General features: G+C 51.0%; 1 protein-coding gene across 1 annotated transcript in view; it reads left to right on the top strand.

Annotated features, from left to right (window-relative positions):
- LOC132584598 (geranylgeranyl transferase type-2 subunit alpha-like) overlaps window positions 1-25,671 on the top strand; it is a 44,940-nt gene extending 19,269 nt beyond the window's left edge. Inside the window, 15 exon segments of the mRNA XM_060256500.1 lie at window positions 1,522-1,605; window positions 6,041-6,123; window positions 6,207-6,308; window positions 9,423-9,528; window positions 9,638-9,689; window positions 16,583-16,671; window positions 19,228-19,316; window positions 20,623-20,739; window positions 23,319-23,352; window positions 23,355-23,381; window positions 23,384-23,429; window positions 23,514-23,655; window positions 24,873-24,960; window positions 25,499-25,535; window positions 25,537-25,671. Coding sequence (XP_060112483.1) covers window positions 1,522-1,605; window positions 6,041-6,123; window positions 6,207-6,308; window positions 9,423-9,528; window positions 9,638-9,689; window positions 16,583-16,671; window positions 19,228-19,316; window positions 20,623-20,739; window positions 23,319-23,352; window positions 23,355-23,381; window positions 23,384-23,429; window positions 23,514-23,655; window positions 24,873-24,960; window positions 25,499-25,535; window positions 25,537-25,645 — 1,205 coding nt within the window. The 3' untranslated portion in view covers window positions 25,646-25,671.
- Window positions 25,672-27,195: the final 1,524 nt, after the last annotated feature.

Raw genomic sequence — 27,195 nt, forward strand, 5'->3', positions numbered from 1 at the left:
AGCCTGGCAAAGCAAGCTCTCCCTCCCCAGCCTTTCCTCTGCAAGGGAGGAGCCTCAGCCAATGGAGAAAATAGAGTCTTCGCCATTGAGCAAGCCTTGCAAAACAAGCTGTTATGCAGAAAGAAGCAAGAGAGAGGGAGAAGGAAGCAGATGACAGTCAGTTGCTTGGGGGCCCGATAAGAGCCCTCTGGGGACCTGATTCAGCCCCTAGACTGCATGTTTGACGCCCCTGGGTTAAACTTCTGTTAAAGAGACAGGATGTGTTTTTTTTCTCTGGGGCTGCTGACCCCAGTTTCAACCTTCTTTAAAAACCGCATGCCTCACTCTCTTCCAACTCTTTTCTGCCTTGCCTTCTGTGTACCCTTCAGAGGGACTAGGAGCTTGCTTTTTAAACCCTCTTTATTTGCAAGATGACGACTCAGCCTTCTTAGACGGCTGTAGCAGTGGAAAGAGCTGTCAGGATGCGGCCGACTTACAGCGGCCCTATACGGTTTTCTTAGCAAGAGCCGAGCAGAGATGGTTTACCGTTGTCTGCCTCTGTGTGGCAACGCTGGACTTCCCTTGGCGGTCTCCAGGACTCCCTCTAAGCTGTGGAGTCTTGTGAGCAAAAATTCTACATCATGAGCGACTGGCGTTAAAAGTTGTGGGCTGCTGCATCGATTAGTTCGCTCGGGGGCCCTTTTTCCTGAGCGAAGACAAAAAAGGTGTGAGCCGGAGGCTGGAAAACTGAGCTAGCTCACACTAGTTCAGTTTAGAGAGAACAGGCTCCCCTACTCTCTGGCTCATGATCTACCTAAATTCACGGGATCCTCATTGTTGTCAGATGGCCCTCTAGCCTCTGTTGAAAAGCCTCCCGGGAAGGAGAGCCCATCACCTCCCAAGGAGGAAGCCGGTTCCACGGAGGAACCGCTCTAAACTCAGATACCTCCCCCTGAATTCCCAAAATCTTCATGGTTGTCAAATGGCCCTCTAGCCTCTGTTTCAAAACCTCCAAGGAAGGAGAGCCCACCACCTCCCAAGGAGGAAGCCTGTTCCACTGAGGAACCGCTCTCACGGTCAGGAAGTTCTTCCTAATGTTCTTTTGATTTAGTTTCAACCCATTGGTTCTGGTCCTACCTCCCGGGGCCACAAGAAACAATTCCACACCCTCCTCTACATGACAGCCCTTCAAGTCCTTGAAGATGGTGATCCTATCGCCTCTCAGCAGCCCCCTCTCCAGGCTAAACAGGCCCAGCTCCTTCCACCTTTCCTCGTAGGACTTGGTCTCCAGACCCCTCACCATTCTCATTGCCCTCATCTGGACACGTTCCAGCTTTTCTATATCCTTCTTGAATTGCGGTGCCCAAAACTGAACACAAGACTCTAGGGGAGGTCTAACCAGAGCAGAGTAAAATGATACCGTCACTTTGTGCAATCTGGACAGTATACAGGATAGATCTTCTGCCGTGCAGTATCTCAGTCATGCTGTCTGCCTCTTCTCCCTCCGTTTGACTCTCCTCCCTGTTTTTTTTCTTTCCCCAGAGCTGGAGCTGGTGCAGAACGCCTTCTTTACTGACCCCAATGACCAGAGCGCCTGGTTCTATCACCGCTGGCTGCTGGGCCGAGGTAGGAGCTAAGCGAGCCCCTGGGCAAAAGGGTCAGGAGGAGGGGAATCCTTAATGCCACCCACACTTCATTGCCCTGGTCATGGGCGCAGGTGCGGCTGAAACTGAAGGGGGCGACGCGGGCTTGTACGAACAGCCTTACTGCTGGGTCAGGCCATCTGGTCCAAACAAAGAAAGGGGGAAGGGGAAGAACCCAACCCAGATTTACACTGTGTAAGGGAGAAAGGTTAAAGCGCTTGGGGCTTTTTAGCTTGGAGAAACGTCAACTGCGGGGTGACATGATCGAGGTTTACAAGATTATGCACGGGATGGGGAAAGTAGAGAAGGAAGCCCTTTTCTCCCTTTTTCACAATACAAGAACTTGTGGGCATTCAATGAAATTGCAGAGCAGTCGGGTTAGAACAGATAAAAGGAAGGCCTTCTTCACCCAAAGGGTGAAAAAGGAACTCACTGCCACAGGAGACAGCTTCAAGAGGGGATTGGATAAGCATATAGAGCTTATCGTTGGAACTCTCTATGTGGGGCCTTTGTATATTTTGAACTGACCATTGAGGAAGGCCCTTAGGGGCTGAGACACGTATAGTCAGTGTAGTGATTAGGAGTCCATCAAACGCTGATGTGAAATTGTACACGGTCGCCAATTTTATGCATTCCGGCATTCAGCCAATAGGTTTTAAAATTCATTCTCGTGTATGTTTTGTAATAAATGATGTACATTTTATGACTTGTGGTCTAGACATCTGGTCCAAAGGCCTGGCCTCGTGCCCCGTGAAGCCCACAAATAGGGTACAAAGGCAATAGAGACCCCCCACACACACACCAAAACCACAAGCCCTTTCTAGCGACTGGCATTCAAGGTACACTGCCTACATCCGTGGAGGTTTTGTTTAACTGTGGCTGCTTCTCTCTCCTCCTTGGGTCATCCCTCCACCTCCTCGGATGTGTCGTGTCTTTTCCTAAAGCCAATAGAGTCTGCGGCTGTCGCTGCGTCTTGTGACAGTGAATTCCATGCCTTAATTACATGTTGGGTGCGCAATTACTTTCAATCGCCTGTGCTGAATCGGCAGAGCGCTGGTTTCCCCGAGTGACCCTGAGCTCCCGCGTTCCCAGGTTGAGACAGCAAGGTTGTGGGAGAGGGCTCGTGCAGTTTCTTTATTTACTTCTTTCAAAATCTTTATTAGCCGCCTTTATTCCTACGGAGCTCATGTGTGGCTTGCAATGTTAATAAAATGTGTAAGAAATATTTTTTAAAAAATAAAATCACAATATAAAGTCACAATTTAGGACTGCTTGAATTGATTCAATACAGTCCTAAATAACACTGCCTTCAGCTGCCATCTGAAGACTGAACGTGAGGGAGCCAGGAACACCTCCCTGGGGTGGCTGTTCCAGTATTGTGGGGCTACCACCAAAAAGGCCCTGTCTTGTGTGCCAGACGAGCTGCTCTGATTGATGGGACAGTCACGAGGGCCTTCCCCTGTTCTCTCAGTTCCCAGGCCAGGGGCATATGGAAGAAGACAGTCCTTCAGATATTCTGGTCCCAAGCCATGTAGGGCTTTAAATGTCAAAGTCAGTCCCTTCAATTGGGTTTAGAAGTAGATAGGTAGCTGGTGTAATTGCTAGAACATTGGAGTATCACATGCTCCCGATAGCTTCCCGTTTGTGCTTTAGCAAGTTGTTCTTTTAAATTATTTGGGGGGGGGGTGTCCCTTCCTCCCTCCCTATCTATCTATCATCTATCTGTCTGTCTGTCTATCATCTTTATCTGTTTAAAAACTTTGTTTTGATGTTTTTAACATTAGCCACCTTGGTGGCCCTAAGCTGGGTAGATGGGCAGCATAGAAACATTTCATAGAAAATGAGTTAATTGGGAAAGTTGACCTCCGTTTCTAGAACCAGCTGGAAAATAGGGTCCAGTGGGACAACAGTGACCGAACTGCCGCAAATTCTCTTGAGTTGGCTCATGTAACTCTGATCTTGCAGCAGCTTCACTGACTCTCAGTTAGTTCCCCGTGCCAAGTCAAGGTGTTAGTTTTGACCTTTGTTGTTGTTGTTCAGTTACACAGTCAAGTCTGACTGTTTGCAACCCCATGGACAAAGTCACACCAGGCCCTCCTGTCTTCCACCATCCTCCGAAGTCAGCTCAAATTCATGTTTGTTACATCAGTAACGCTGTCCAGCCGTCTCCTCTTTTGCCGTCCCCTTCTTTTTTTGCCTTCTGTCTTTCCCAGCATCAGGGTCTTCTCATTGGGTGGCCAAAGTCTTTGAGCTTCAGCTTCAGCATCTGACCTTCCAGGGAACAGTCTGGGTTGATTCCCCTTAGGACTAACTGATCGGATCTTCTTGCAGTCCAAGGGACTCTCAAGAGTCTTCTCCAGTGAGGGCTCCCTTCTCATTGGGTGGCCAAAGTATTTGAGCTTCAGCTTCAGCATCTGACCTTCCAGGGAACAGTCTGGGTTGATTCCCCTTAGGACTGACTGATCGGATCTTCTTGCAGTCCAAGGGACTCTCAAGAGTCTTCTCCAGTGAGGGCTGCCTTCTCATTGGGTGGCCAAAGTATTTGAGCTTCAGCTTCAGCATCTGACCTTCCAGGGAACAGTCAGGGTTGATTCCCCTTAGGACTGGCTGATTGGATCTTCTTGCAGTCCAAGGGACTCTCAAGAGTCTTCTCCGGGGAGTGCTCCCTCCTCATTGGGTGGCCAAAGTATTTGAGCTTCAGCTTCAGCATCTGACCTTCCAGGGAACAGTCTGGGTTGATTTCCCTCTTAGGACTGACTGATTGGATCTCCTTGCGGTCCAAGGGACTCTCAAGAATCATCTCCAGCACCACTTCTCAAAAGCATCTATTCTTTGTTTTGACCTATAAAGCCCTAAATGGTCTGGTTTGGAACCGTCTCTCCTGATAGGACCCATCCTCCCTGTCATGGGGCCAACTGCAGGCGCCTGGTGCACGAATGGCCGACTTGTCATCCACTGGGGCAAGGGCTTTTCGGTGGCTGCCTCTGCCCTCTGGAACCAGCTGTCCAAGGAAGTTCATTTGTGCCCTGCGGGATCTTTTCAGGTCCCCTAGGGCAGGGAAGGCTGCCTTTTTTGGTGCATCATTTCATTCACCAAGAGAACAGATGAGCCAGCTGGCTGTCCAGGTTTCGTACCAGAGCTGATGACTGGATGAATTTTAATTAGAATCTTGTATTGCATTCGTTTGAATTTATAGAATTTATTATCCACTCAAGTTCTGGTGCTATTGTTTGCCTATGCTGTGGATCACCCGTAGTCCTCTGTTAAGAAGAGGGTGCGGGTTATAAATTGACTAATTGATTGATTAGTCAATGAATGAGTTTTTCCCATACAGAGGTGTGTCTCCCTCTTTAGGAACCAAAGGCCTAATTCCTTCCAGGCTATTAAGAGTGTGTCTACACTACAAATCCAGGCCATTTCAAACTGAGTCGGCCACCATTGCTCCCCTCTCGTGGTTCCATTCAGGGAATGGGGATCCAAGGCCTTTCAGCGTCCAGGGATTTCCAGGAATCTCAAGGAGTCCAGAAAAAGGATAATTAGAATGATTAAAGGGTTGGAACACTTTCCCTATGAAGAAAGGTTAAAACGTTTGGGGCTCTTTAGCTTGGAGAAATGTCAGCTTAGGGGTGACATGATAGAGGTTTACAAGATTATGCACAGGATAGAGAAGGTAGAGAAAGAAGTACTATTCTCCTATTCTCACAATACAAGAACTCGTGGCCACTCCATGAAATCGCTGAGCAGTCGGGTTAGAACGGATAAAAGGAAGTCCTTCACCCAAAGGATGAGTAACACGTGGAATTCACTGCCACAGGAGGTGGTAGCAGCTACAAGCATAGCCAGCTTCAAGAGGGGATTGGATAAACAGAGGTCCATCAATGGCTATTAGCCATAGCGTATTGATGGAACTCTCTGTCTGGGGCAGAGATGCTCTGTATTCTTGGTGCTTGGGGAGGCACAGTGGGAGGGCTTCTAATGCCCTGGCCCCACTGATGATACCTGGGTTTCTTGGCCACTGTGTGTCACAGAGTGGATGGGCCGTTGGCCTGATCCAGCATGGCTTCTCTTACGTTCTTATGTCTGGGGCAGTGATGCTCTGTATTCTTGGTGCTTGGGGAAGGGGACAGTGGAAGGGCTTCTAGTGTCCTGGCCCCACTGATGGGCCTCCTGATGGCACTTGGGTTTTTGGCCACTATGTGACACAGAGTGTTGGACTGGATGGGCCACTGGCCTGATCCAACATGGCTTCTCTTATATTCTTATGTTACACAGAGTGTTGGACTGGATGGGCCATTGGCCTGATCTAACATGGCTTCTCTTATGTTCTTAAGGGGGGATCATCACAGCCAAATCCGTTTCCAACCCTTCTTCTGTTTTTCCTATGTGGACACCTTCCTTTCTCCTCTTCTCCTCCGCAGCTGACCCAGAGCCAACCATCCGCTGTCTCTACGTGAACAGAGAGGACGCCTCATTGGTCGTGGCCTTCTCCCATCCCGTGGCAGTAAGTCCCCAGGCGAGAGGAGAGGGGCACCGGAGGGTGCCTGCCTTGTGGTGAGCCTGGAGAATTCTTTCTCTTGTTTCCAGGTGGCTCCAGCTTCACATGACCTGGTTGTTTTCGGAGACGAATCCCCGCTGGTGGTTCGGTGGCGCACCCCAGATTGCCGAAACAAGCCTGGACTTATGTGGGTATCCTACAGATTGGGGAGAGGCTGGAAACATCCAGAACGCCATCCTCTGTTTTTAGGGGAAAGAGTTAACTGTGGTGGTCCAGGACAGCTGGATTCGGTTCCCAGATTTTCGGAAGGGGAATTGTGTATAGTTTGTCAGCGGGACATAGGAGTGAAATGGTTTCTGGTCTTTGTTGGCTAAGATGGAAAGGGGAATAGGAATTTGAGGGAGTGAGGAGGCCCTGATCTGTTTCTGAAACGTAGAGCATGCTAAGCACAAAGAAGTTTATATAGGGACTAGGAGTAAAGCCCGTTGTGGGGAAAAAAATACAACGGGCTCTAGAAGGAGGCTCTGGGCAAGTGCCTGCCACCCTTGCTGTCTTCCCACCCACCCAAGTGAAGGCATTAACCTCGCCCCACTCCAAGGGGAGCTTATCTCTGCTATCTAGAGAGCAGTTGTAAACCGGAGTGATCTCCAGTGGTTCCCTAGGAGGAAATGGCATTGTACCTGTCAGGTTCCACCTCTCCTCAAACCCCACCCCTTAAATATCCAGGAATTCCCTAGCCTGGAGTTGGCAACCTATCTCCTTCCCTTTATCTGCCCCCTCTGACTTCAGCTTTCCATCTCCTTCCCCCTCCCTGCAGCTTCTACATAGGCTGTCTTTCTCCACAGTGGAGGGTGGGGAACCAAAGCAGCTTACATAATTCTCTTCTGCCCCCTTTGATCTGAACAACAACCCTGTGAGGCAGGTTAGGCTGGAACTCTGTGGCTAGTCTGAAATCAGTCAGTCAGCTTCCACAGCAAGGACCTGGGTCCAGCAGGCCCCACTCTGAAGCCCTAACTCCTATGTCCTCCTCAAAGTCCACCACAGAATCTCCAGGAATTTCCCATCAACATGGAAAGGTACCACTCGAGGCCTCTGGGCAAGTGTCTGCCACCCTTGCTGTCTTCCCACCTACCCAAGTGAAGACATTCCGCCCCCCCACCTCAAGATGAGCTGATCCCTGGCATCTGGAGAGCAGTTGTAATTCTGAATGATCTCCAGTCCTCATCTGGAGACTGGCAACAGTGTTCCCAGGAGGAAATTGTTGGTTTGGAGTCTATGGCATTGTACCTCTCTGAGGTCCCAACCCTCCTCAAACCCTGCCCTCTCCACGTCCATGAGCACAGGCCTGTAGCTGGGGAGGGGGGGGGGGTCTGGGGGGCCAGGCACAACAAATTTCCCCCCTGTTTACACCCTCGCACGCCTTGCCCACTCTCAGATATGTCCTGGACTTCCTACAACAGGCCCTGTTGATCAGGAAGCCCCCTGTCAGCAGAGAACTGTCTCTTTCAAAGGTCAGTGGGCTTATGCTAGAGTTATTGCCTGATGGCAGTGGGCGGGGAGAGCAGAAATCAGCCAATGGCACGGCGGAGACAGTGTGAGCCAATCCTGTACAAGCCACATCTAACGAATGAAAACCCTCAGAATTGCCACCACGGTTGGGCTTTTATTTATATAACCGATGCCAGACCCCTGGTGGTGGAGAGGGGAGTCCCCTACTGGAGAGCCAGTTTGGTGTAGTGGTTAAGTTTGAGGACTCTTATCTGGGAGAACCGGGTTTGATTCCCCACTCCTCCACTTGCACCTGCTGGAATGGCCTTGGGTCAGCCATAGCTGTGGCAGAGGTTGTCCTTGAAAGGGCAGCTGCTGGGAGAGCCCTCTCCAGCCCCACCCACCTTACAGGGTGTCTTTTGTGGGGGAGGAAGGGAAAGGAGATTGTGAGCCGCTCTGAGACTCTTCAGAGTGGAGGGCGGGATATAAATCCAATATCTTCATCTACCTCACGGGGTGTCTGTTATGGGGGAGGAAGGTAAAGGAGATTGTGAGCCGCTCTGAGACTCTTTGAAGTGGAGGGCGGGATATAAATCCAATATCTTCATCTACCTCACAGGGTGTCTGTTGTGGGGGAGGAAGGGAAAGGAGATTGTGAGCCGCTCTGAGACTCTTCGGAGTGGAGGGCGGGATATAAATCCAATATCTTCATCTACCTCACAGGGTGTCTGTTGTGGGGGAGGAAGGTAAAGGAGATTGTGAGCCGCTCTGAGACTCTTTGAAGTGGAGGGCGGGATATAAATCCAATATCTTCTTCTTCTGGCCTGCGGGGTTGGGAGGAATTACCTCAAAAACTAGGGAGGAACACCCAGTGTGCCTTCGTTACTTCAGCGTGACCCAAAAGTGTCATAGGCATGGGGGGGGGGACATCGGTTGACACTGGTCTTTGGGCAAAAACTCTATGGTAGAAGCTAATTCTACTGTAGAGTTTTTGCCCAAAAACCAGAGCACCGTCCTGACGTGCCGCATGACTTATGTCATTTCTGGGTCACATTGGAAGTCACGTGGGCACATCAGTCCCAGCCGGCTGCCCAGAGGGACTCAGCAATGCTAGGTGTGTAGTGAGGGCCTATTGACCCAGAAGCCTTTTCCCTTAATCCTGGGTGCTCAGTATTGAGCTGAAAGCAGCCCACTCGTGCTTAGACATCCTCAGGTATTGCTTCCTCATTTCTGAGGCTAATCTTTGGCCCTGCTGGGGTAAAACTAACTCAGAGTTGGCTCCCAGGGGAAGAGGGGCAGGAAGGGAAGAGTAGGCATTGAAAGGTTCTCATTCCAGCTCTAATAAAGTTTGCCTGGCGTAAATTTGGAGCCTGAAGGCACCTTCGGAGAGCCAGTTTGGTGTAGTGGTTAAGTGAGTGGACTCTTATCTGGGAGAACGGGCTTGATTCTCCACTCCTCCGCTTGCAGCTGCTGGAATGGCCTTGTGTCAGCCGTAGGTCTCACAGAGCTGTCCTTGAAAGGGCAGCTTCTGGGAGAGTTCTCTCAGCCCCACCTACCTCACAAGGTCTTTGTTGTGGGGGAGGAAGGTAAATGGAGATTGCGACCACTGAGATTCAGAGTGAAGGTTGGGATATAAGTCCAATATTATTTTTTTAAATGATACCGTGTGGTGGGCACAACCACAAAATGGCTGCTACAGGAGGCAGAGTTGGCCACGAAATGGCTGCCTTGAGTCTTGCAGTCAGCCGCACAGTGAAAATCCTTGCGATCCATTTCCAGAGACTTTGTTTTCCCTTAACTCTTGGGTGCCTCCCTAGCTGTGCGACTTGCCCTCCACAGCCCTCAACGACCACTGGCCGCAGCATACCTTCCGTGTCCTCTGGGCTGAGGGCCAGTCCCAGAAGGAATGCGTCCTTTTCAAAGGTAAGGCCAAGACGATGAGCGCAAACCACCACCACTACCACCACCCCCAGTTTGCACCCTGTCCACACTTCCTCACTCCTTCTTCTCATGCCCTCTCTCTCTCCCACAGGGCACAAGGACTGTTGGAGCCAAGACTCAGTCACGGAGGAACAGGTCTTCAGGTGAGGAGAGGAAGGAAAGAATTGACTGAAATTTGTTCATTTTCTTTATGAGTCCTGTCAGGGTGGGATTCCCTCTGCATGAGTGGAAGACCCTGTGCTTTGTCACACTTCCGAATAGAGCTGGCTCAAAGCCACCTGTTGGCTGTAGAGACTGGTCACCTGTCACAGGAATAAATGAGACCCCGGTGGCACCAGCAGCATTCCGAGGACTTGCAGCGACACTGTGGGATCAGGAGGAGATGTCAGGCATCGGCAAGATTATGCCTGGGATAGAGAAGGTAGAGAAAGAAGTCCTTTTCCCCCTTTCTCACAATATGAGAACTTGTGAACGCTCCATGAAATGGCTGAGCAGTCGGGCTAGATTGGATAAAAGGAAGTCCTTCCTCACCCAAAGGGTGATCAACACATGGAATTCACTGCCACAGGAGGTGGTGGCAGCTACAAACATAGGCAGCTTCATGAGGGGATTGGATAAACATCTGGAACAGAGGTCCATCAGTGGCTATTAGGCACAGTCTGTCTAGGGCAGAACTCTCTGTCAGAGGCAGTGATGCTCTGTATTCTTGGTGCTGGGGAGGGAGCAACAGTGGGAGGGCTTCTAGTGTCTTGGTGGACCTCCTGATGGCCCTTGGGTTTTGGCCACTTTGTGACACAGACTGTTGGACTGGATGGGCCATTGGCCTGATCCAACATGGCTTCTCTTATATTCTTACATCTGGGGCAGTGGTGCTCTATATTCTTGGTGCTTGGGGGGACATCAGTGGGAGGGCTTGTAGTGTCCTGGCCCCACTGGTGGACCTCCTGATGGCACCTGGGTTTTTGGGCCACTGTGTGACACAGAGTGTTGGACTGAATGGGCCATTGGCCTGATCCAGCATGGCTTCTCTGTGCCCATCTCCTATCCCCACACCACCGTGAGGTCAAGATCCAGTGTTGCTTCCTTGAGACTCACCTTGAGCCCAGGCCAGTTTGGCCCATGTCTGAGCCGTCAACCATGCCTGCCATCTCTTCCTGTGCTACCATTGGATGAGAGTGAGCCATACCCCACCTCTTCTGCCTGTCAGTCTGTAACTCCTGTTCTTGGTTTTGATGGTCCTCTGGACCAGGGGACCTCAGTGTGTTGCCCAGGGGTGCCAGGGCATCCACCGACTCCATCTCATACAACATAGTACCCGTCGAAAAGAGCAGGAGTCCAGGAACACCTTGAAGACTCACAAAAGGCACGGCAGGGGATGAGGTTCCAGGAGTCGTGACTCATTTCCGTAGATACAGCTAGAACGTGAATCCATCTGTCCTACAGATTGGAAAGTGGAGTGATTGCTACCTGTCATAGTTGGCATGTTCATATTGGTGGCTAGGAAGCTTGACTCAGGTTCGGAAGTCCTGGATTCAAGTCCTGCGTCAGTTCTGGGCTCACAATGGGGCCTGGGTTGTGTCACGCTGTCCTGGCCTCAGTCTCCCGTCTGTGAAATGGGAACAGTAGTGACTTAGCGCGCTGCGCAGAGTGGCAAAGCTGCAGTACCGCAGTCTGAACTCTCTGCTCACGACCTGAGTTCGATCCCCGGCGGAAGCTGGGTTTTCAGGTAGCCGGTTCGAGGTTGGCTCAGCCTTCCATCCTTCCGAGGTCGGTCAAATGAGTACCCAGCTTGCTGGGGGGGGGAAAGCGTAGCTGACTGGGGAAGGCGATAGCAAACCACCCCGTAAAAAACTTGCAGTGAAAATGTTGTGAAAGCAACGTCACCCCAGAGTCGGAAGCGACTGGTGCTTGCGCAGGGGACAACCTTTACCACTTAGCGCCGCGAGGAGGAAGAACACAGTGGCCACAAAGCACTTTGCAAGTCAAAAGCACTTCCCTAAATAGTAGCTAATCAGGTTAAGAGCTGGAATTCTAACGCAGACGGGCGCAGCTTCTCTCTGAAACTAATAATGCGAATGAGGCTGAAATTTTGCCAAGCTCTGGGGAGCAGCGCTTCAGTGGGCAGATTCGCCCCAGTGCCCAGCTGGCGTCCAGTTGGCCATCTGTGACAAAGGGCCATTGCATGATTCTGCTGCAGAGCAGTGAAAACTGTTCAGAAGCCTTACTTGTACTTCACATTTCTGGGATCCAAGATCACTGCAGATGGTGACTGTAGCCACGAAATTAAAAGATGTTTGCTCCTTGGGAGGACAGCTATGGCAAACCTGGGCAGTATAATAAAAAGTAGAGACATCACCCTGCCAACAAAAGTCTGTATAGTCAAAGCGATGGTATTCCCAGTAGTCATGTATGGCTGTGAGAGCTGGACCATAAGGAAGGCCGAGCGCAGAAGAATTGATGCTTTTGCTGGAGAAGACTCTTGAGAGTCCCTTGGACTGCAAGAAGATCCAATCAGTCAGTCCTAAGGGAACTCAACCAAGACTGTTCCCTGGAAGGTCAGATGCTGAAGCTGAAGCTCAAAGACTTTGGCCCCCGAATGAGAAGGGAGCCCTCCCTGGAGAAGACTCTTGAAAGTCCCTTAGACTGCAAGAAGATCCAATCAGTCAGTCCTAAGGGGAATCAACCCAGACTGTTCCCTGGAAGGTCAGATGCTGAAGCTCAGATACTTGGGCCACCCAATGAGAAGGGAGCACTCCCTGGAGAAGATCCTGATGCTGGGAAAGACAGAAGGCAAAAGAAGAAGGGGACGGCAAAAGAGGAGATGGCTGGACAGCATTACTGATGTAACTAACACGAATTTGAGCAGACTTCGGAGGATGGTGGAAGACAGGAGGGCCTGGCGTGACTTTGTCAGACTCGACTGTGCGACTAAGCAACAAGCTCTCCAAGGGACGTATAGCGAGAAACAATCCTGCAGATTCCCCACTCCTCCACTTGCACCTGCTGGCATGACCTTGGGTCAACCATAGCTCTGGCAGGAGTTGTCCTTGAAAGGGCAGCTGCTGTGAGAGCCCTCTCCAGCCCCACCCACCTCACAGGGTGTCTGTCGTGGGGGAGGAAGGGAAAGGAGATTTTAGGCCACTCTGAGACTCTGTCCTTGAAAGAGCAGTTTCTGGGAGAGCTCTCTCAGCCCCAGCCACCTCACAGAGTGTCTGTTGTGGGGGAGGAAGGGAAAGGAGATTGTGAGCCGCTCTGAGATTCTTCGGAGTGGAGGGTGGGATATAAATCCAATATCTTCATCTACCTCACAGGGTGTCTGTTGTGGGGGAGGAAGGGAAAGGAGATTGTGAGCTGCTCTGAGACTCTTCGGAGTGGAGGGTGGGATATAAATCCAATATCTTCATCTACCTCACAGGGTGTCTGTTGTGGGGGAGGAAGGGAAAGGAGATTGTGAGCCGCTCTGAGATTCTTCGGAGTGGAGGGCGGGATATAAATCCAATATCTTCATCTACCTCACAGGGTGTCTGTTGTGGGGGAGGAAGGGAAAGGAGATTGTGAGCCGCTCTGAGACTCTTCGGAGTGGAGGGCTGGATATAAATCCAATATCTTCTTCTTCAGATATGCTGGTTCCGTACCTCCCAGGGCTTTGAAAGTTAACACCATAACAAGTGTTCCCTCTAAAGCGAGTTAGCGTGAGCCAGCTCACAGGTTTTTTTAGCCTCCGTCTCACACATTTTTGTCTTCGCTCAAGAAGGATGGCCCCAGAACCCACTAATTTATGCAGCAGCTCACCACTTTAATGCCAGTAGCTCACAGAAATTAGAATTTGGGCTCATAAGACTCTGCAGCTTAGAGGGCGCGTTAACCCTGAACTTGATCTTTGGTGCCGTTGAGTTCACAGAGGTGCACAATCGACGTGCTTTCCTAAGCGATGGACAGGAAGGAGAAGTGGAAGCCGGTGAGAACCGCAAAATGTGATTTCTTCAGAGAGGCTTCCTCTCTCTGTGCGCAGGGGGGAAGTTTCCTAAGGGCACGAGGCACTGAGAGTTCTTGTGTCAGCTTGAATCATAGAAGAGAAAAAGAGGTCAAAGGGGATCCTTCGATCAAGGGGTCATGGGGATTCTCTGATTTGCACATAGTGAGCAAGCATGCTGAGGACACCATTCGAGTTCCAGAGAATCCTGGGGTCCTCCCCCACAGATGTGGAGAAAGGGTTGGACCCTAAGCCCAATCTAACAGCAACCACTGCTGCAGAGTAGTGAAAACTGAACAGAGGGATGGGAAAAGATGGGGGAATGAGAAGAATCGCCCTGTAAGAGAGGCAGGAAAGCCTGTCTGCATAAAAAGAGGGGGATTCTTTGATGCTCAGGGAATTTTAAGTGTTGGAAGGGCCTAGTAGGACATCTAGTCCAATCCCCTGTGTGAGGCTGATCCAAAGGTAGAGCATGCCCACATGGTTGTCCAGCGACCCATTGAAGAAGTTCATCCAACGGCTGCTGGTTGTTATTGAGCCACACTCAGACAGTTGTCTCTTCGTAAGAACCTAAAAAGAGCCCTGCTAGATCAGACCAGGGGTCCATCTAGTCCAGCCTCCTGTCTAACACAGTAGCCAGGCAGTTCCTCTGGAGGGCCAACAACAGGGCAGAGAGGCCGAGGCCTTCCCCTGATAAGAACATCAGAAGAGCCCTGCTAGATTAGACCAGTGAGGGTCCACCTAGTCCAGCCTCCTGTCTCACACAGCAGCCAGGCAGTTCCTCTGGAGGGCCAACAACAGGGCAGAGAAACTGAGGCCTTCCACTGAGAAGACATCAGAAGAGCCCTGCTGGATTACACCAGTGAGGGTCCACCTAGTCCAGCCTCCTGTCTCACACAGCGGCCCACCAGTTCCTCTGGAGGGCCAACAACAGGGCAGAGAAACTGAGGCCTTCCACTGAGAAGACATCAAAAGAGCCCTGCTGGATTAGACCAGTGAGGGTCCATCTAGTCCAGCCTCCTGCCTCACACAGTGGCCAACCAGTTCCTCTGAAGGGCCAACAACAGGGCAGAGAGACTGAGGCCTTCCCCTGAGAACAACATCAGAAGAGCCCTGCTGGATCAGACCAGGCAGGGTCCACCTAGTCCAGCCTCCTGTCTCACACAGCAGCCAACCAGTTCCTATGGAGGGCCAACAACAGGGCAGAGAGGCCGAGGCCTTCCCCTGAGAAGAACATCAGAAGAGCCCTGCTAGATTAGACCAGTGAGGGTCCACCTAGTCCAGCCTCCTGTCTCACACAGCAGCCAGGCAGTTCCTCTGGAGGGCCAACAACAGGGCAGAGAAACTGAGGCCTTCCACTGAGAAGACATCAGAAGAGCCCTGCTGGATTACACCAGTGAGGGTCCACCTAGTCCAGCCTCCTGTCTCACACAGCGGCCCACCAGTTCCTCTGGAGGGCCAACAACAGGGCAGAGAAACTGAGGCCTTCCACTGAGAAGACATCAAAAGAGCCCTGCTGGATTAGACCAGTGAGGGTCCATCTAGTCCAGCCTCCTGCCTCACACAGTGGCCAACCAGTTCCTCTGAAGGGCCAACAACAGGGCAGAGAGACTGAGGCCTTCCCCTGAGAACAACATCAGAAGAGCCCTGCTGGATTACACCAGTGAGGGTCCACCTAGTCCAGCCTCCTGTCTCACACAGCGGCCAACCAGTTCCTCTGGAGGGCCAACAACAGGGCAGAGAAACTGAGGCCTTCCACTGAGAAGACATCAGAAGAGCCCTGCTGGATTAGACCAGTGAGGGTCCATCTAGTCCAGCCTCCTGCCTCACACAGTGGCCAACCAGTTCCTCTGAAGGGCCAACAACAGGGCAGAGAGACTGAGGCCTTCCCCTGAGAACAACATCAGAAGAGCCCTGCTGGATCAGACCAGGGAGGGTCCACCTAGTCCAGCCTCCTGTCTCACACAGCAGCCAACCAGTTCCTATGGAGGGCCAACAACAGGGCAGAAAGGCCAAGGCCTTCCCCTGAGAAGAACATCAGAAGAGCCCTGCTAGATTAGACCAGTGAGGGTCCACCTAGTCCAGCCTCCTGTCTCACACAGCGGCCAGGCAGTTCCTCTGGAGGGCCAACAACAGGGCAGAGAAACTGAGGCCTTCCACTGAGAAGACATCAGAAGAGCCCTGCTGGATTACACCAGTGAGGGTCCACCTAGTCCAGCCTCCTGTCTCACACAGCGGCCAACCAGTTCCTCTGGAGGGCCAACAACAGGGCAGAGAAACTGAGGCCTTCCACTGAGAAGACATCAGAAGAGCCCTGCTGGATTAGACCAGTGAGGGTCCATCTAGTCCAGCCTCCAGCCTCACACAGTGGCCAACCAGTTCCTCTGAAGGGCCAACAACAGGGCAGAGAGACTGAGGCCTTTCCCTGAGAACAACATCAAAAGAGCCCTGCTGGATTAGACCAGTGAGAGTCCATCTAGTCCAGCCTCCTGTCTCACACAGTGGCCAACCAGTTCCTCTGGAGGGCCAGCAACAGGGCAGATTGGCCGAGGCCTTCCCCTGATAAGAACATCAGAAGAACCCTGCTGGATCAGACCAGTGAGGGTCCACCTAGTCCAGCCTCCTGTCTCACACAGCGGCCAGGCAGTTCCTCTGGAGGGCCAGCAGCAGGGCAGAGAAGCCGAGGCCTTCCCTTGATGGTCAACGTGTACGGTGCGGTCAGAACCATTCCTTATGGCTAAGTGTTCCTCTGGGTGAGAATTCGATCAGGTTGTGGCCAACCACCCCTTCTCCCTGGGATGCTCATTCTGCATCAAAATCCTTAGCATACCGGCAACAAAGTAGACACAGAGGCCTTTGCTCCATTTAATTGTGCAATGAGCACAAAACACTCTTCTGGGTTTCCAGCCGCTGTTCATCTGCCCCGACTCCCTCTGTTTCATGTGAATCTTCACTTGCCTATTGGCACCCAGGAGGGAGTTAGCTCATACACATCCCCACGCTCCCCTTTCCAAGACCACCCTGGTCACCCCGCTTCTTCTGTCTGTCTTCCTCCTGCCCCAGGTGTGAGCTGTCGGTGGAGAAGACAACAGTGCTCCAGTCGGAATTGGAATCCTGCAAAGAACTGCAGGCCCTGGAACCTGAGAACAAGTGTAAGTATCCAGGCGAGCTGCCCAGATTACAAACCCAGCTCCCAGAAGGAAGTGGAAAAGGGTAACGGTGTTCAGCTAATCGTGCAGTACAATGGTACTGCATGAGGGCAGAATTCACCTGGGCATTGATAATCCCACACTGAGGAAGGGCAATAGTCAATCCGCTCTGGGAGATTATCCTCAGGGCAGGGTATCCAGCAATTACACTGCATTGTAAGCATGCAGAGCCCTTCATTCAGAATCCAAAGACTCTTGCTTCTTTTCATCATAACATAAGAGAAGCCATGTTGGATCAGGCCAATGGCCCATCCAGTCCAACGCTCTGTGTCACATAAGAACATAAGAGAAGCCCTGTTGGATCAGGCCAAAGGCCCATCCAGTCCAACACTCTGTGTCACATAAGAACATAAGAGAAGCCCTGTTGCATCAGGCCAGTGGCCCCTCCAGTCCAACACTCTGTGTCACATAAGAACATAAGAGAAGCCATGTTGGATCAGGCCAATGGCCCATCCAGTCCAACACTCTGTGTCACATAAGAACATAAGAGAAGCCATGTTGGATCAGGCCAATGGCCCATCCAGTCCAACACTCTGTGTCACATAAGAACATAAGAGAAGCCATGTTGGATCAGGACAAAGGCCCATCCAGTCCAACACTTTGTCACATAAGAGCAGAGAAACCATGTTGGATCAGGCCAAAGGCCAACACTCTGTGTCCAGTCCAACACTCTGTGTCACATAAGAACATAAGAGAAACCATGTTGGATCAGGCCAATGGCCCATCCAGTCCAACACTTTGTCACATAAGAACAGAAGAGAAGCCCTGTTGGATCAGGCCAATGGCCCATCCAGTCCAACACTCTGTGTCACATAAGAACATAAGAGAAGCCATGTTGGATCAGGCCAAAGGCCCATCCAGTCCAACATTCTGTGTCACATAAGAACATAAGAGAAGCCATGTTGGATCAGGCCAATGGCCCATCCAGTCCAACACTCTCTGTCACATAAGAACAGAAGAGAAGCCATGTTGGATCAGGCCGATGGCCCATCCAGTCCAACACTCTGTGTCACATAAGAACATAAGAGGAGCCATGTTGGATCAGGCCAGTGGCCCCTCCAGTCCAACACTGTGTCACATAAGAACATAAGAGGAGCCATGTTGGATCAGGCCAGTGGCCCCTCCAGTCCAACACTCTGTGTCACATAAGAACATAAGAGAATCCATGTTGGATCAGGCCAGTGGCCCATCCAGTCCAACACTCTGTGTCACATAAGAACATAGGAGAAGCCGTGTTGGATCAGGCCAATGGCCCATCCAGTCCAATACTCTGAGTCACATAAGAGAAGCCATGTTGGATCAGACCAGTGTCCCATCCAGTCCAACACTCTGTGTCACATAAGAACGTAAGAGAAGCCATGTTGGATCAGGCCAAAGGCCCATCCAGTCCAACACTCTGTGTCACATAAGAACAGAAGAGAAGCCATGTTGGATCAGGACAAAGGCCCATCCAGTCCAACACTCTGTGTCACACAGTGGCCAAAAAGACCAGGCGCCATCAGGAGGTCCACCAGTGGGACCAGGACACTAGAAGGCCTCCCACTGTTGCCCCCCCACCCCAAGCACCAAGAATACAGAGCATCACTTGCCTCAGAGAGAGAGTTCATCCTGTGGCTAAGAACCACTGATGGACCTCTGCTCCATATGTTGATCCAATCCCCTCTTGAAGCTGTCTGTGCTTGTATCCACCACCAGTGTTCCCTCTAAGCTGCAGAGTCTTGTGGGCAAAAATTCTACTTTGTGAGTTACTGGTGTTAAAGTTGTGAGCTATTGCCATTAAAGCCAGTGAGGTGTAGTTGTAAAACGTGGATCCAGGAGACCTGGGTTCAAGTCCCCTGGGTGACCTCGGGCCAGCTACGCTCCCTCAGCCTAACCTCACAGGGTTGTCGTGACGATGAAAGGGAGAGAACAGGGTCCCCACTGGGTGGGGAACGGTGAGGTACAAATGAAGTAAACAAATTTATTTTTATTTTATTTTATTCGATTTTTAACCTGCCCTTCCCGTAGAACAGGCTCAAGGCGGGTTACATCATAAAAAGTCAACAGTAAAAACAATGAAAGACCAGTTCAAAATATATAAAATCTAAAATTAGACTAAGATGGCAGATTCTGCCTCACAGATGTGACTTATTGTCCAGCTCCAGCAGATCTTGTAGCGCTGGGTTGGAATGGGGGGAGGCCGGTAGGGTAACAGATGATAAATAAATGTGACACAGCCTTGGGGACTAGAAACTTGCTTATATGTTTTTAAACAAACCAAGTTGCTGTTTCCTGATTTGCAGTGTAGGGCTTGGGAGGGTTTAGGCAGAGTCCGGTGAAAACCTAGAAGCTGGATTGGGGATGAGGGGCATAAATAGATTTTCTGGGCCCCTCCCTGTGCCTACCAGAAGTGAGGAATGCAGCGTCTTCTCAGCCCCGCACTCCTCACCTGCATTAAGGCTGTGCCCGGCGCCCCCCTGCCCTGTTCTCATACTGCTATGTTCTGTATTCTCTCTCTAGGGTGTCTCCTGACGATCATCCTCCTCATGAGAGCCTTGGACCCTCTGGTGTACGAGCGCGAGACCCTCAGCTATTTCAAGACCCTGAAGGTGATCTATGGAGATGGTTGAGTTTAGGGGAGGGATGGTGGCTCAGTGGTAGAGCATCTGCTTGGGAAGCAGAAGGTCCCAGGTTCAATCCCCGGCATCTCCAACTCAAAAGGGTCCAGGCAAGTAGGCATGAAAAACCTCAGCTTGAGACCCTGGAGAGCCACTGCTGGTCAGGGGAGGGACGGTGGCTCAGTGGTAGAGCATCTGCTTGGGAAGCAGAAGGTCCCAGGTTCAATCCCTGCATCTCCAACTAAAAGGGGTCCAGGCAAATAGGAGTGAAAAACCTGAGCTTGAGACCCTGGAGAGCCGCTGCCAGTCTGAGTAGACAATACTGACTTTGATGGACCGAAGGTCTGATTCAGTATAAGGCAGCTTCATATGTTGAGTCGTTTCCATTTCTGATCCTGAGTCACTCCCGCAGTTCACACTTTGCTCTGTCAAAGGCTGCCTGGCAAGCATAAATAGTGCCTCTGAGCATGCAAAGAGTGTCCCTTTCCCCTTGAGGGTTCTCCTCTCCCAACCCACAAAACACACCTCTGGGGCTAGGAAGACAAGGTGCCCGATTCAAGAGGCCACATTTCCGAGCAGAATTCAGCCCCAGCACCTGTTTATTTGGTTTTTTAGTTGATTTAGAGCCCAACTTTCTCCCCAGGGGGAGATACAAAGTGGCATAAGTCATTGTCCTTTCCTCCCTTGTATACTCACAACAGCCTTGTGAGGTAGGTTAGGCTGAGAGAGCATGGCTGGCCCAAGGTCACCCAGCAAGCTTCCATGCCAGAGTGGGGATTCAAACCCAGGTCTTCCAGATACCAGTCTGACACTGTTTACTGCTGCACCACTCTTTCTTTCTTTCTTTCTTTCTTTCTTTCTTTCTTTCTTTCTTTCTTTCTTTCTTTCTTTCTTTCTTTCTTTCTTTCTTTCTTTCTTTCTTTCTTTCTTTCTTTCTTTCTTCTTCTTTCTTCTCTAATTTTTAAAAGGAACCCTGATTTAATGCCTGCCTAGAGCATTAAATCATATTTATTTACTTCGTTTTTACCTCAGCTTCCTTCCCAATGGGAACCTGGTTCTCCTTCTCTCCATTTTATCCTCCCAGCAACCCTGCGAGGTAGGTTAGGCTGAGAGAAAGTGACTGACCCAAGGTCACCCAGCAAGCTTCCATGGCTGAGTGGGGTTTCGAACCTGGATCTCCCAGATCCTAGTCTGATGCTCTTAACCACTGCGCCGCCCTGTTTCCCCATTGCTTTTTCTCACAAGAGAATGCCTGCTGATCTCTTCTTTGTTCATTGATCCTCCCGAAAACCCATAGGCTGCTGACCCCATGCGCTCAGCCTACCTGGACGACCTGCGCAGCAAGTTCCTGATCGAGAACAGCATCCTCAAGATGGAATACGCCGAGGCCCGCGTGGTGGATCTGTCCCAGAGGGTAGGGAGCAAGGGGGAGCAGGGGTGGGGAGGGCTCAGGAGGGAACTAAACTGTCAAGACCCCGACAGTTGAAAGATCACAAACAGCCCACTTCAATAATGGTTGTTTATTGACTCAGGACAGTTATGTGGACAGGACAGACTTTGCAAAGACTGACTTGGCGGGCTTTTCGCCCTCCTTATATAGATCTAACTTAAACCGTTACAATTTTGAAGAAAAGTTGTTCCCAGGCCCCTTTCTCAGGTGCTCCTAATCTCGAGGAGCGACCTTGGTTTCCCTTAGTAACCCCTCAGACCAGTGCGAAGGAATTCGATAACTGTTGCAAGAAGATAGGCGCAAGCAGAAGCGGAGAGGCAAAAGTGAAAGCCCACTAGCAAACAGGAAAAATGGCAAGGCATCTTGATATAAGCTGCAGTGGCTGATGGGAAGAAAGGCCTCATTGGGTACGCTCAGACGGTTGTTGACAAAGCAGTTGAAAGAGCCAGTTTGGTGTAGTGATTAAATGTGCAGACTCTTATCTGGGAGAACCGGGTTTGATTCCCCACTCCTCCACTTGCACCTGCTGAGATGGCCTCGGGTCAGCCGTAGCTTTCATAGAAGCTGTCCTTGAAAGGGCAGCTGCTGTAAAAGCACTCTCAGCCCCACCTACCTCATAGGGTGTTTGTTGTGGGGGAGGAAGGTAAAGGAGATCGTGAGCCGCTCTGAGACTCTTCGGAGTGGAGGGCAGGATATAAATCCAATATCTTCATCCACCTCACAGGGTGTCTGTTGTGGGGGAGGAAGGGAAAGGAGATTGTGAGCCGCTCTGAGACTCTTCGGAGTGGAGGGCGGGATATAAATCCAATATCTTCATCTACCTCACAGGGTGTCTGTTATGGGGGTGGAAGGTAAAGGAGATTGTGAGCCACTCTGAGATTCAGAGCGTAGGGCGGGATATAAATCCAAAATCTTCTTCAAAGAAAGCTGGAAATTCAGGGTCAGGCAGTTTATCTCAACAAAACGCAGATTCCATACTGGCTCCCCCCCCCCCAAGGTAAACTTTTAGATTGGCAGCCATAAACATCAAAGGCTTTGTCACAAGAACAGTCATTAAAATACGGAATTTGCTGCCAGAGGATAGAGCAATGGCTGCAGACGTAGACGACTTTGAAAAGGTATGGGACGGGTTCCCAGAGAACAGGTCTATCAGGGACTAAAGGGAACCTCCACCTTCAGAGGCACCAATCCTCTGAATCGCAGGGCCATCTCTGTGCCCTGATGTCGGCCCTCCAGAGGAACTGGTTGACCCGTTGTGTCTCACAAGACGCTGCAGTGGATGGAACTCTGGTCTGACCCAGAAGGGCTTTTCTGAGGTTCTTGTGCCAACTCTGTTCCACGCTATGCATAAACGAAGGAGATTAGGTTAATTTTTTTTCCCCCAAGCGCAAATGTATCCCTGTTTGCAAACACAACGCTCTTGGAACTAATCTACACAGAGCGCCACTGCTTTCTCACGTTTTTATCCCACTGTCCCACAAAGGCGCTCAGCGAAGTTTGTATGGTGGGTTGGCTGAAAGAGAGTGACTTGTTCCAAATCAGCTCACGGCTGACGGAGGATTTGAACCTGAGTCCTAGACCCCGTGGTGCAGAGTGGTAAAGCAGCGGTACTGCAGTATGCGATATGAACTCTCTGCTCACAACCTGAGTTCGATCCCAGCAAAAGCTGGATTCAGGTAGACAGCCCAAGGTTGACTCAGCCTTCCATCCTTCCGAGTACCCAGCTTGCTGGTGGGGGAGTGTAATGACGGGGAAGGGCAATGGCAAACCACCCGTAAAAAGGTCTGCCATGAAAACGTTGTGAAAGCAACGTCACCCGGAGTCAGAAACGCTGGTGCTTGCGCAGGGGACCTTTCTTCTAAGTCCTATGCACTGGCAGCCCAAGGGTGGCCAAACTGTGGTCTTAGAAGCACATGTGACTCTTTCACACATATTATGTGGCTCTCAAATGCTCCACCACCCATTGGCCCGTTTGGAAAGGCATTTGTCTCTTAAAATCACTTCGCCAAGCAGCCAGCATTTTGGAGAATGCATTTTAAGTAAAGTTGCTTTCTTTCCACCTCTTCCCTCCCCCATCTATTTTCCTTCCTTCCTTCATTCCTTCCTCCTTCCTTCCTTCCTTCCTTCCTTCCTTCCTTCCTTCCTTCCTTCCTTCCTTCCTTCCTTCCTTCCTTCCTTCCTTCCTTCCTTCCTTCCTTCCTTCCTTCCTTCCTTCCTTCCTTCTTCCTGTCTTGAGGCTCTCAAACATCTGACGTTCATGTCTTGCAGCTCTCAGGCATCTGACTTTATTCTGTGCTCTTACATGAAGCCAGTTTGGCCACCTCTGTGCTAGCCTTTCCTCAGTATGGTAGTCCGTGGTGTCAAACTGAGGGTACAGTCCCAAGCCACACTTCCAACGCTCTGCACCTTCTTCACCGCTATTCTCTGCCTATTTCTGCTTCGGATAAATAAAGCCGATCCTTACAGGCTGGGAGTGGGCAGGAGAAACAAGCCTTAACTCCTGAGAATCCCGCCTTGATCCACCTCCCTTTCTCCCTTTTCAGGACCTCACCAGCCTTTGCCACTTGGAGCACCTCTTACTGTCACCCACATGAACCTGTCAGACAACTTCTCTGCTCCTTGCCCTCCTCCCTGGCCATGATGTGCTGCTTGAGGTAAGACACTCCCCCCCCCCTTTCTCCCCTCTCCTCAGGACCCACCAAAATTTCTTAGCTCTCTGAAATGACTCTCTCTTGCAGTCTTCAGGAGGCAGCGGAAGTATTTTATGTAGGGCTGCGTGGAATTAAAGCAGTCCTCATTGGCGGTTTTAACTTTATCCTTTTTATGTGCTTTATCTACCTTGGGAGCCACTTCAAACTCCTTAAGGAAGAAAAGCAGCCGGTAAATGTTCTTATAAAGAAGTAAGTTTAGCAGGCTTACTCAGAGGTGAACCCTCTGAAGCTCAGCGGGGCTGCCTCTTTCTTAATTGCTGAGGATTGCAGCTGGCCTAAGAAATTACTTAATTTGCCTCCAATTAAAGGTCTGCACGGCTCAGGATTGTTCTCGTTAACTGAGAGGCAACAGAGACCTCACCGAGCTCTGCGTAAGAGAAAACCTGCTAAGAGAAATTTATCTGTTGTAGTACAGCCCAGGGGGTGAATCATTCTAGCAAAACCAACAGGAAAACTTTCCGTGAGTTAATGACCTATATAAGCATAATAAATCTTCTTATTAGTTAGGAGCTTAAAAGGTTAAGTACAGCAGCTAATTATTCCTGCTGTTATGCAAACAGATGCAATAAAAATTAAATCTCCCAATCTTTTTTCAAACTTAACTGAATACGTGACGTTTAACGGCAAATCAGATTTCAGCTAACTGAAGAGCCAGTTTGGTGTAGTGGTGAAGTGTGAGGACTCTTATCTGGAGAACCGGGTTGATTCCCCCACTCCTCCTCTTGCAGCTGCTGGAATGGCCTTGGGTCAGCCAGAGCTCTTGCAGAGCTGTCCTTGAAAGGGCAGCTTCTGGGAGCGCTCTCTCAGCCCCACCCACCTCACAGAGTGTCTGCTGTGGAGGAGAAGATACAGGAGATTGTAAACCGCTCTGAGTGTCTGATTCAGAGAGAAGGAAAGGAAAGAAAGGTCCCCTGTGCAAGCACCAGTCGTTTCCGACTCTAGGGTGACGCTGCTTTCACAACGTTTTCACGGCAGGTGCGTTTCAAAAGACACTGTGGTCGCGTTGGTTAATATCTCAAGCGAGGGGCAAGGGCTGCATTTTGGACACTTGTTTGCACTTAAAAGAGCAGCAAATCTGCTATTCTTTCACTTCCTTGGTGAGCTCTTATTTTATATATTTATTTTCTTTTATTGGATTTATTTCCTGCTGAAGCAGACTCAGGGCAGCTCGCAGCACATAACTTACAATAAAAAGGTTTACATTAAAAGCATTAAACAGTTTAAAATAATTTGGTGCTAATTTCGATACAGATGTGGTTTCGAAGAACCACATCAAGGTCCTGCAAGAACTACATCGAAACACCCACGGGCAGCATGGTTTCAAACGTACGGGATGTCGGGGACGGGGGCAGGCTTGCTTTTCTGACTCTCCTGTTTCCTCCTTAGGTCCTGGAAGCCGACGCGAACCGGATCGAGACCCTCGAAGGCCTGCCCCCACTTCCTCGCCTGGAGGAGCTCTCCCTCTGCAACAACCGTATCCTTGACTCTTGGCTTCCAAAGTCCCTGAGAGCCAGTTTGGTGTCGTGGTTAAGTGCGCGGACTCTTATCTGGGAGAACTGGGTTCGATTCCCCACTCCTTCACTTGCACCTGCTGGAATGGCCTTGGGTCAGCCAGAGCTCTCGCAGGAGTTGTCCTTGAAAGGGCAGCTGCTGTGAGAGCCCTCTCAGCCCCATCCACCTCACAGGGTGTCTGTTGTGGGGGGAGAAGACATGGGAGATTGTAAGCCGCTCTGAGTCTCTGTCCTTGAAAGGGCAGCTGCTGTGAGAGCCCTCTCAGCCCCACCCACCTCACAGAGTGTCTGCTGTGGGGGGAGAAGATCTAGGAGATTGTAAACTGCTCTGAGACTCTGATTCAGGGAGGAGGGTGGGGTATAAATCTGCAATTCTTCTTCCCCGCCCTCACGAGGCTGTGAGGTTAAACCAGGGCGGGGAGATTCCTCTTGTTGAACACGGGTCTGAACGGGGCCACTCTAGAAACCGCAGTTCTCCTTAACTCCGCTGCCTTTCCCCAGGCATCCAGCGACCCTCTGACCTCCGACCTCTGGCCTCCTCCCAAGCTGGCCCATCTCAACCTGCGGGGCAACCCCCTCTGCCAAATCCCGGGTGTCCAATCAGAGCTTGCTACGCTACTGCCCAATGTGGCGACCGTCCTCACCTGATTGGCTGGGGAAGCCCCCTTCAAGGCCACCCCTCTCCCTGCAACACCCGACTCCTTTAATTTATTGGAATGAGGAAATAAAAAACAGCCGAGAGGAGAGCTGGGCGTGCCTGCACTTCTGTGCTTCCCAAAACACCATCCGCTGAGCCGGCTCCATCCTGTCTCTTGCCCCCATTTCTTCTCTGTGTGTAATTGGGGGGGGGGGGGGGGGGTAATACAGAGTTATTAATTTGACTTGTCCCACTTCTTTCTCCCCCTCCCTTATCTATTACTTTATTTGCCACTGTTCCCCGCTTACTCTTAAAGGTAAAATATCTATTTTTACTTACACCAGGGTGGCCAAACAAATCTTTCACACGTATTGTGTGGTTCTCCCCCCCCCCCCACTCCCATTGGCCGGCTTGGAGAAGGCTGTCGCTTTAAACCACTTCTCCAAGCCAACCGGCAGTTTGGAGAAAGCATTTAAAGTTAGAGTTGCTTTCTTTCCACCTCTCCTCTCCCGTTGCTTTCTTTCCACCTCTCCTCTCCCATCTGTTTGCTTCCTTCCTTCCTTCCTTCCTTCCTTCCTTCCTTCCTTCCTTCCTTCCTTCCTTCCTTCCTTCCTTCCTTCCTTCCTTCCTTCCTTCCTTCCTTCCCTTCCCTCCCTCCCTCCCTTTCCTTCCTCCCCTCCCTCCCTCCCTCCCCTTCCTTCCTTCCTTCCTTCCTTCCTTCCTTCCTTCCTTCCTTCCTTCCTTCCTTCCTTCCTTCCTTCCTTCCTTCCTTCCTTCCTTCCTCCCTTCCTTCCTTCCTCCCTTCCTTCCTTCCTCCCTCCCTTCCTTCCTTCCCTTCCTTCCTTCCTTCTCTTTCCATTCCTCCCCTTCCCTTCCTTCCTATCTTGCATCTCTGAAACATCTGGTTTTATTCTCTGTGGCTCTTACGTTAAGCAAGTTTGGCCACCCCTGACATACCTTGGTTAGAGATGAGATGGGCTGGGACTGGGGTGTGGGGGGTGGGAGGGGGAAATGAAAACATTCAAGAGGGAAGGAGAGACAGGTTTTTTTTCCCCAGAAGCCTTCCCCCCCCCCCCCCCCAGTTTTTCTGCTGGAAGAATTGGTCATTTTGGGGAGTACTAAAAACCTCCCCTGAGCTGTTGTTGTCTTTGAGTGGGGGTGGGAAGTGCCGGCAGCCAACTTAGGGCAGCGCAGAGGGTTTTCTAGGCAAGGGACATTCCGAGGAGGTTGGCCATTGCCTGCTTCTGCGACCAGCAACCCCGAACTTCCTCGGCGGCCTCCCGTCTAAGTACTGGCCAAGACTGACCCTGCTGAACTTCCAGTTTGGTGTAGTGGTGAAGTGTGCGGACTCTTATCTGGGAGAGCCGGGTTTGATTCCCCACTCCTCCACTTGCAGCTGCTGAATGGCCTTGGGTCAGCCAGAGCTCTCGTAGGAGTTGTCTCTCGAAAGGGCAGCTGCTGTGAGAGCTCTCTCAGCCCCAACTACCTCACAGGGTGTCTGTTGTGGGGGGGGGAGAAGACTTAGGAGATTGTAAGCCACTCTGAGTCTCTGTCCTTGAAA

Source organism: Heteronotia binoei, chromosome 15, assembly GCF_032191835.1.
Source record: "Heteronotia binoei isolate CCM8104 ecotype False Entrance Well chromosome 15, APGP_CSIRO_Hbin_v1, whole genome shotgun sequence".
Classification (NCBI taxonomy): Eukaryota; Metazoa; Chordata; class Lepidosauria; order Squamata; family Gekkonidae; genus Heteronotia; species Heteronotia binoei.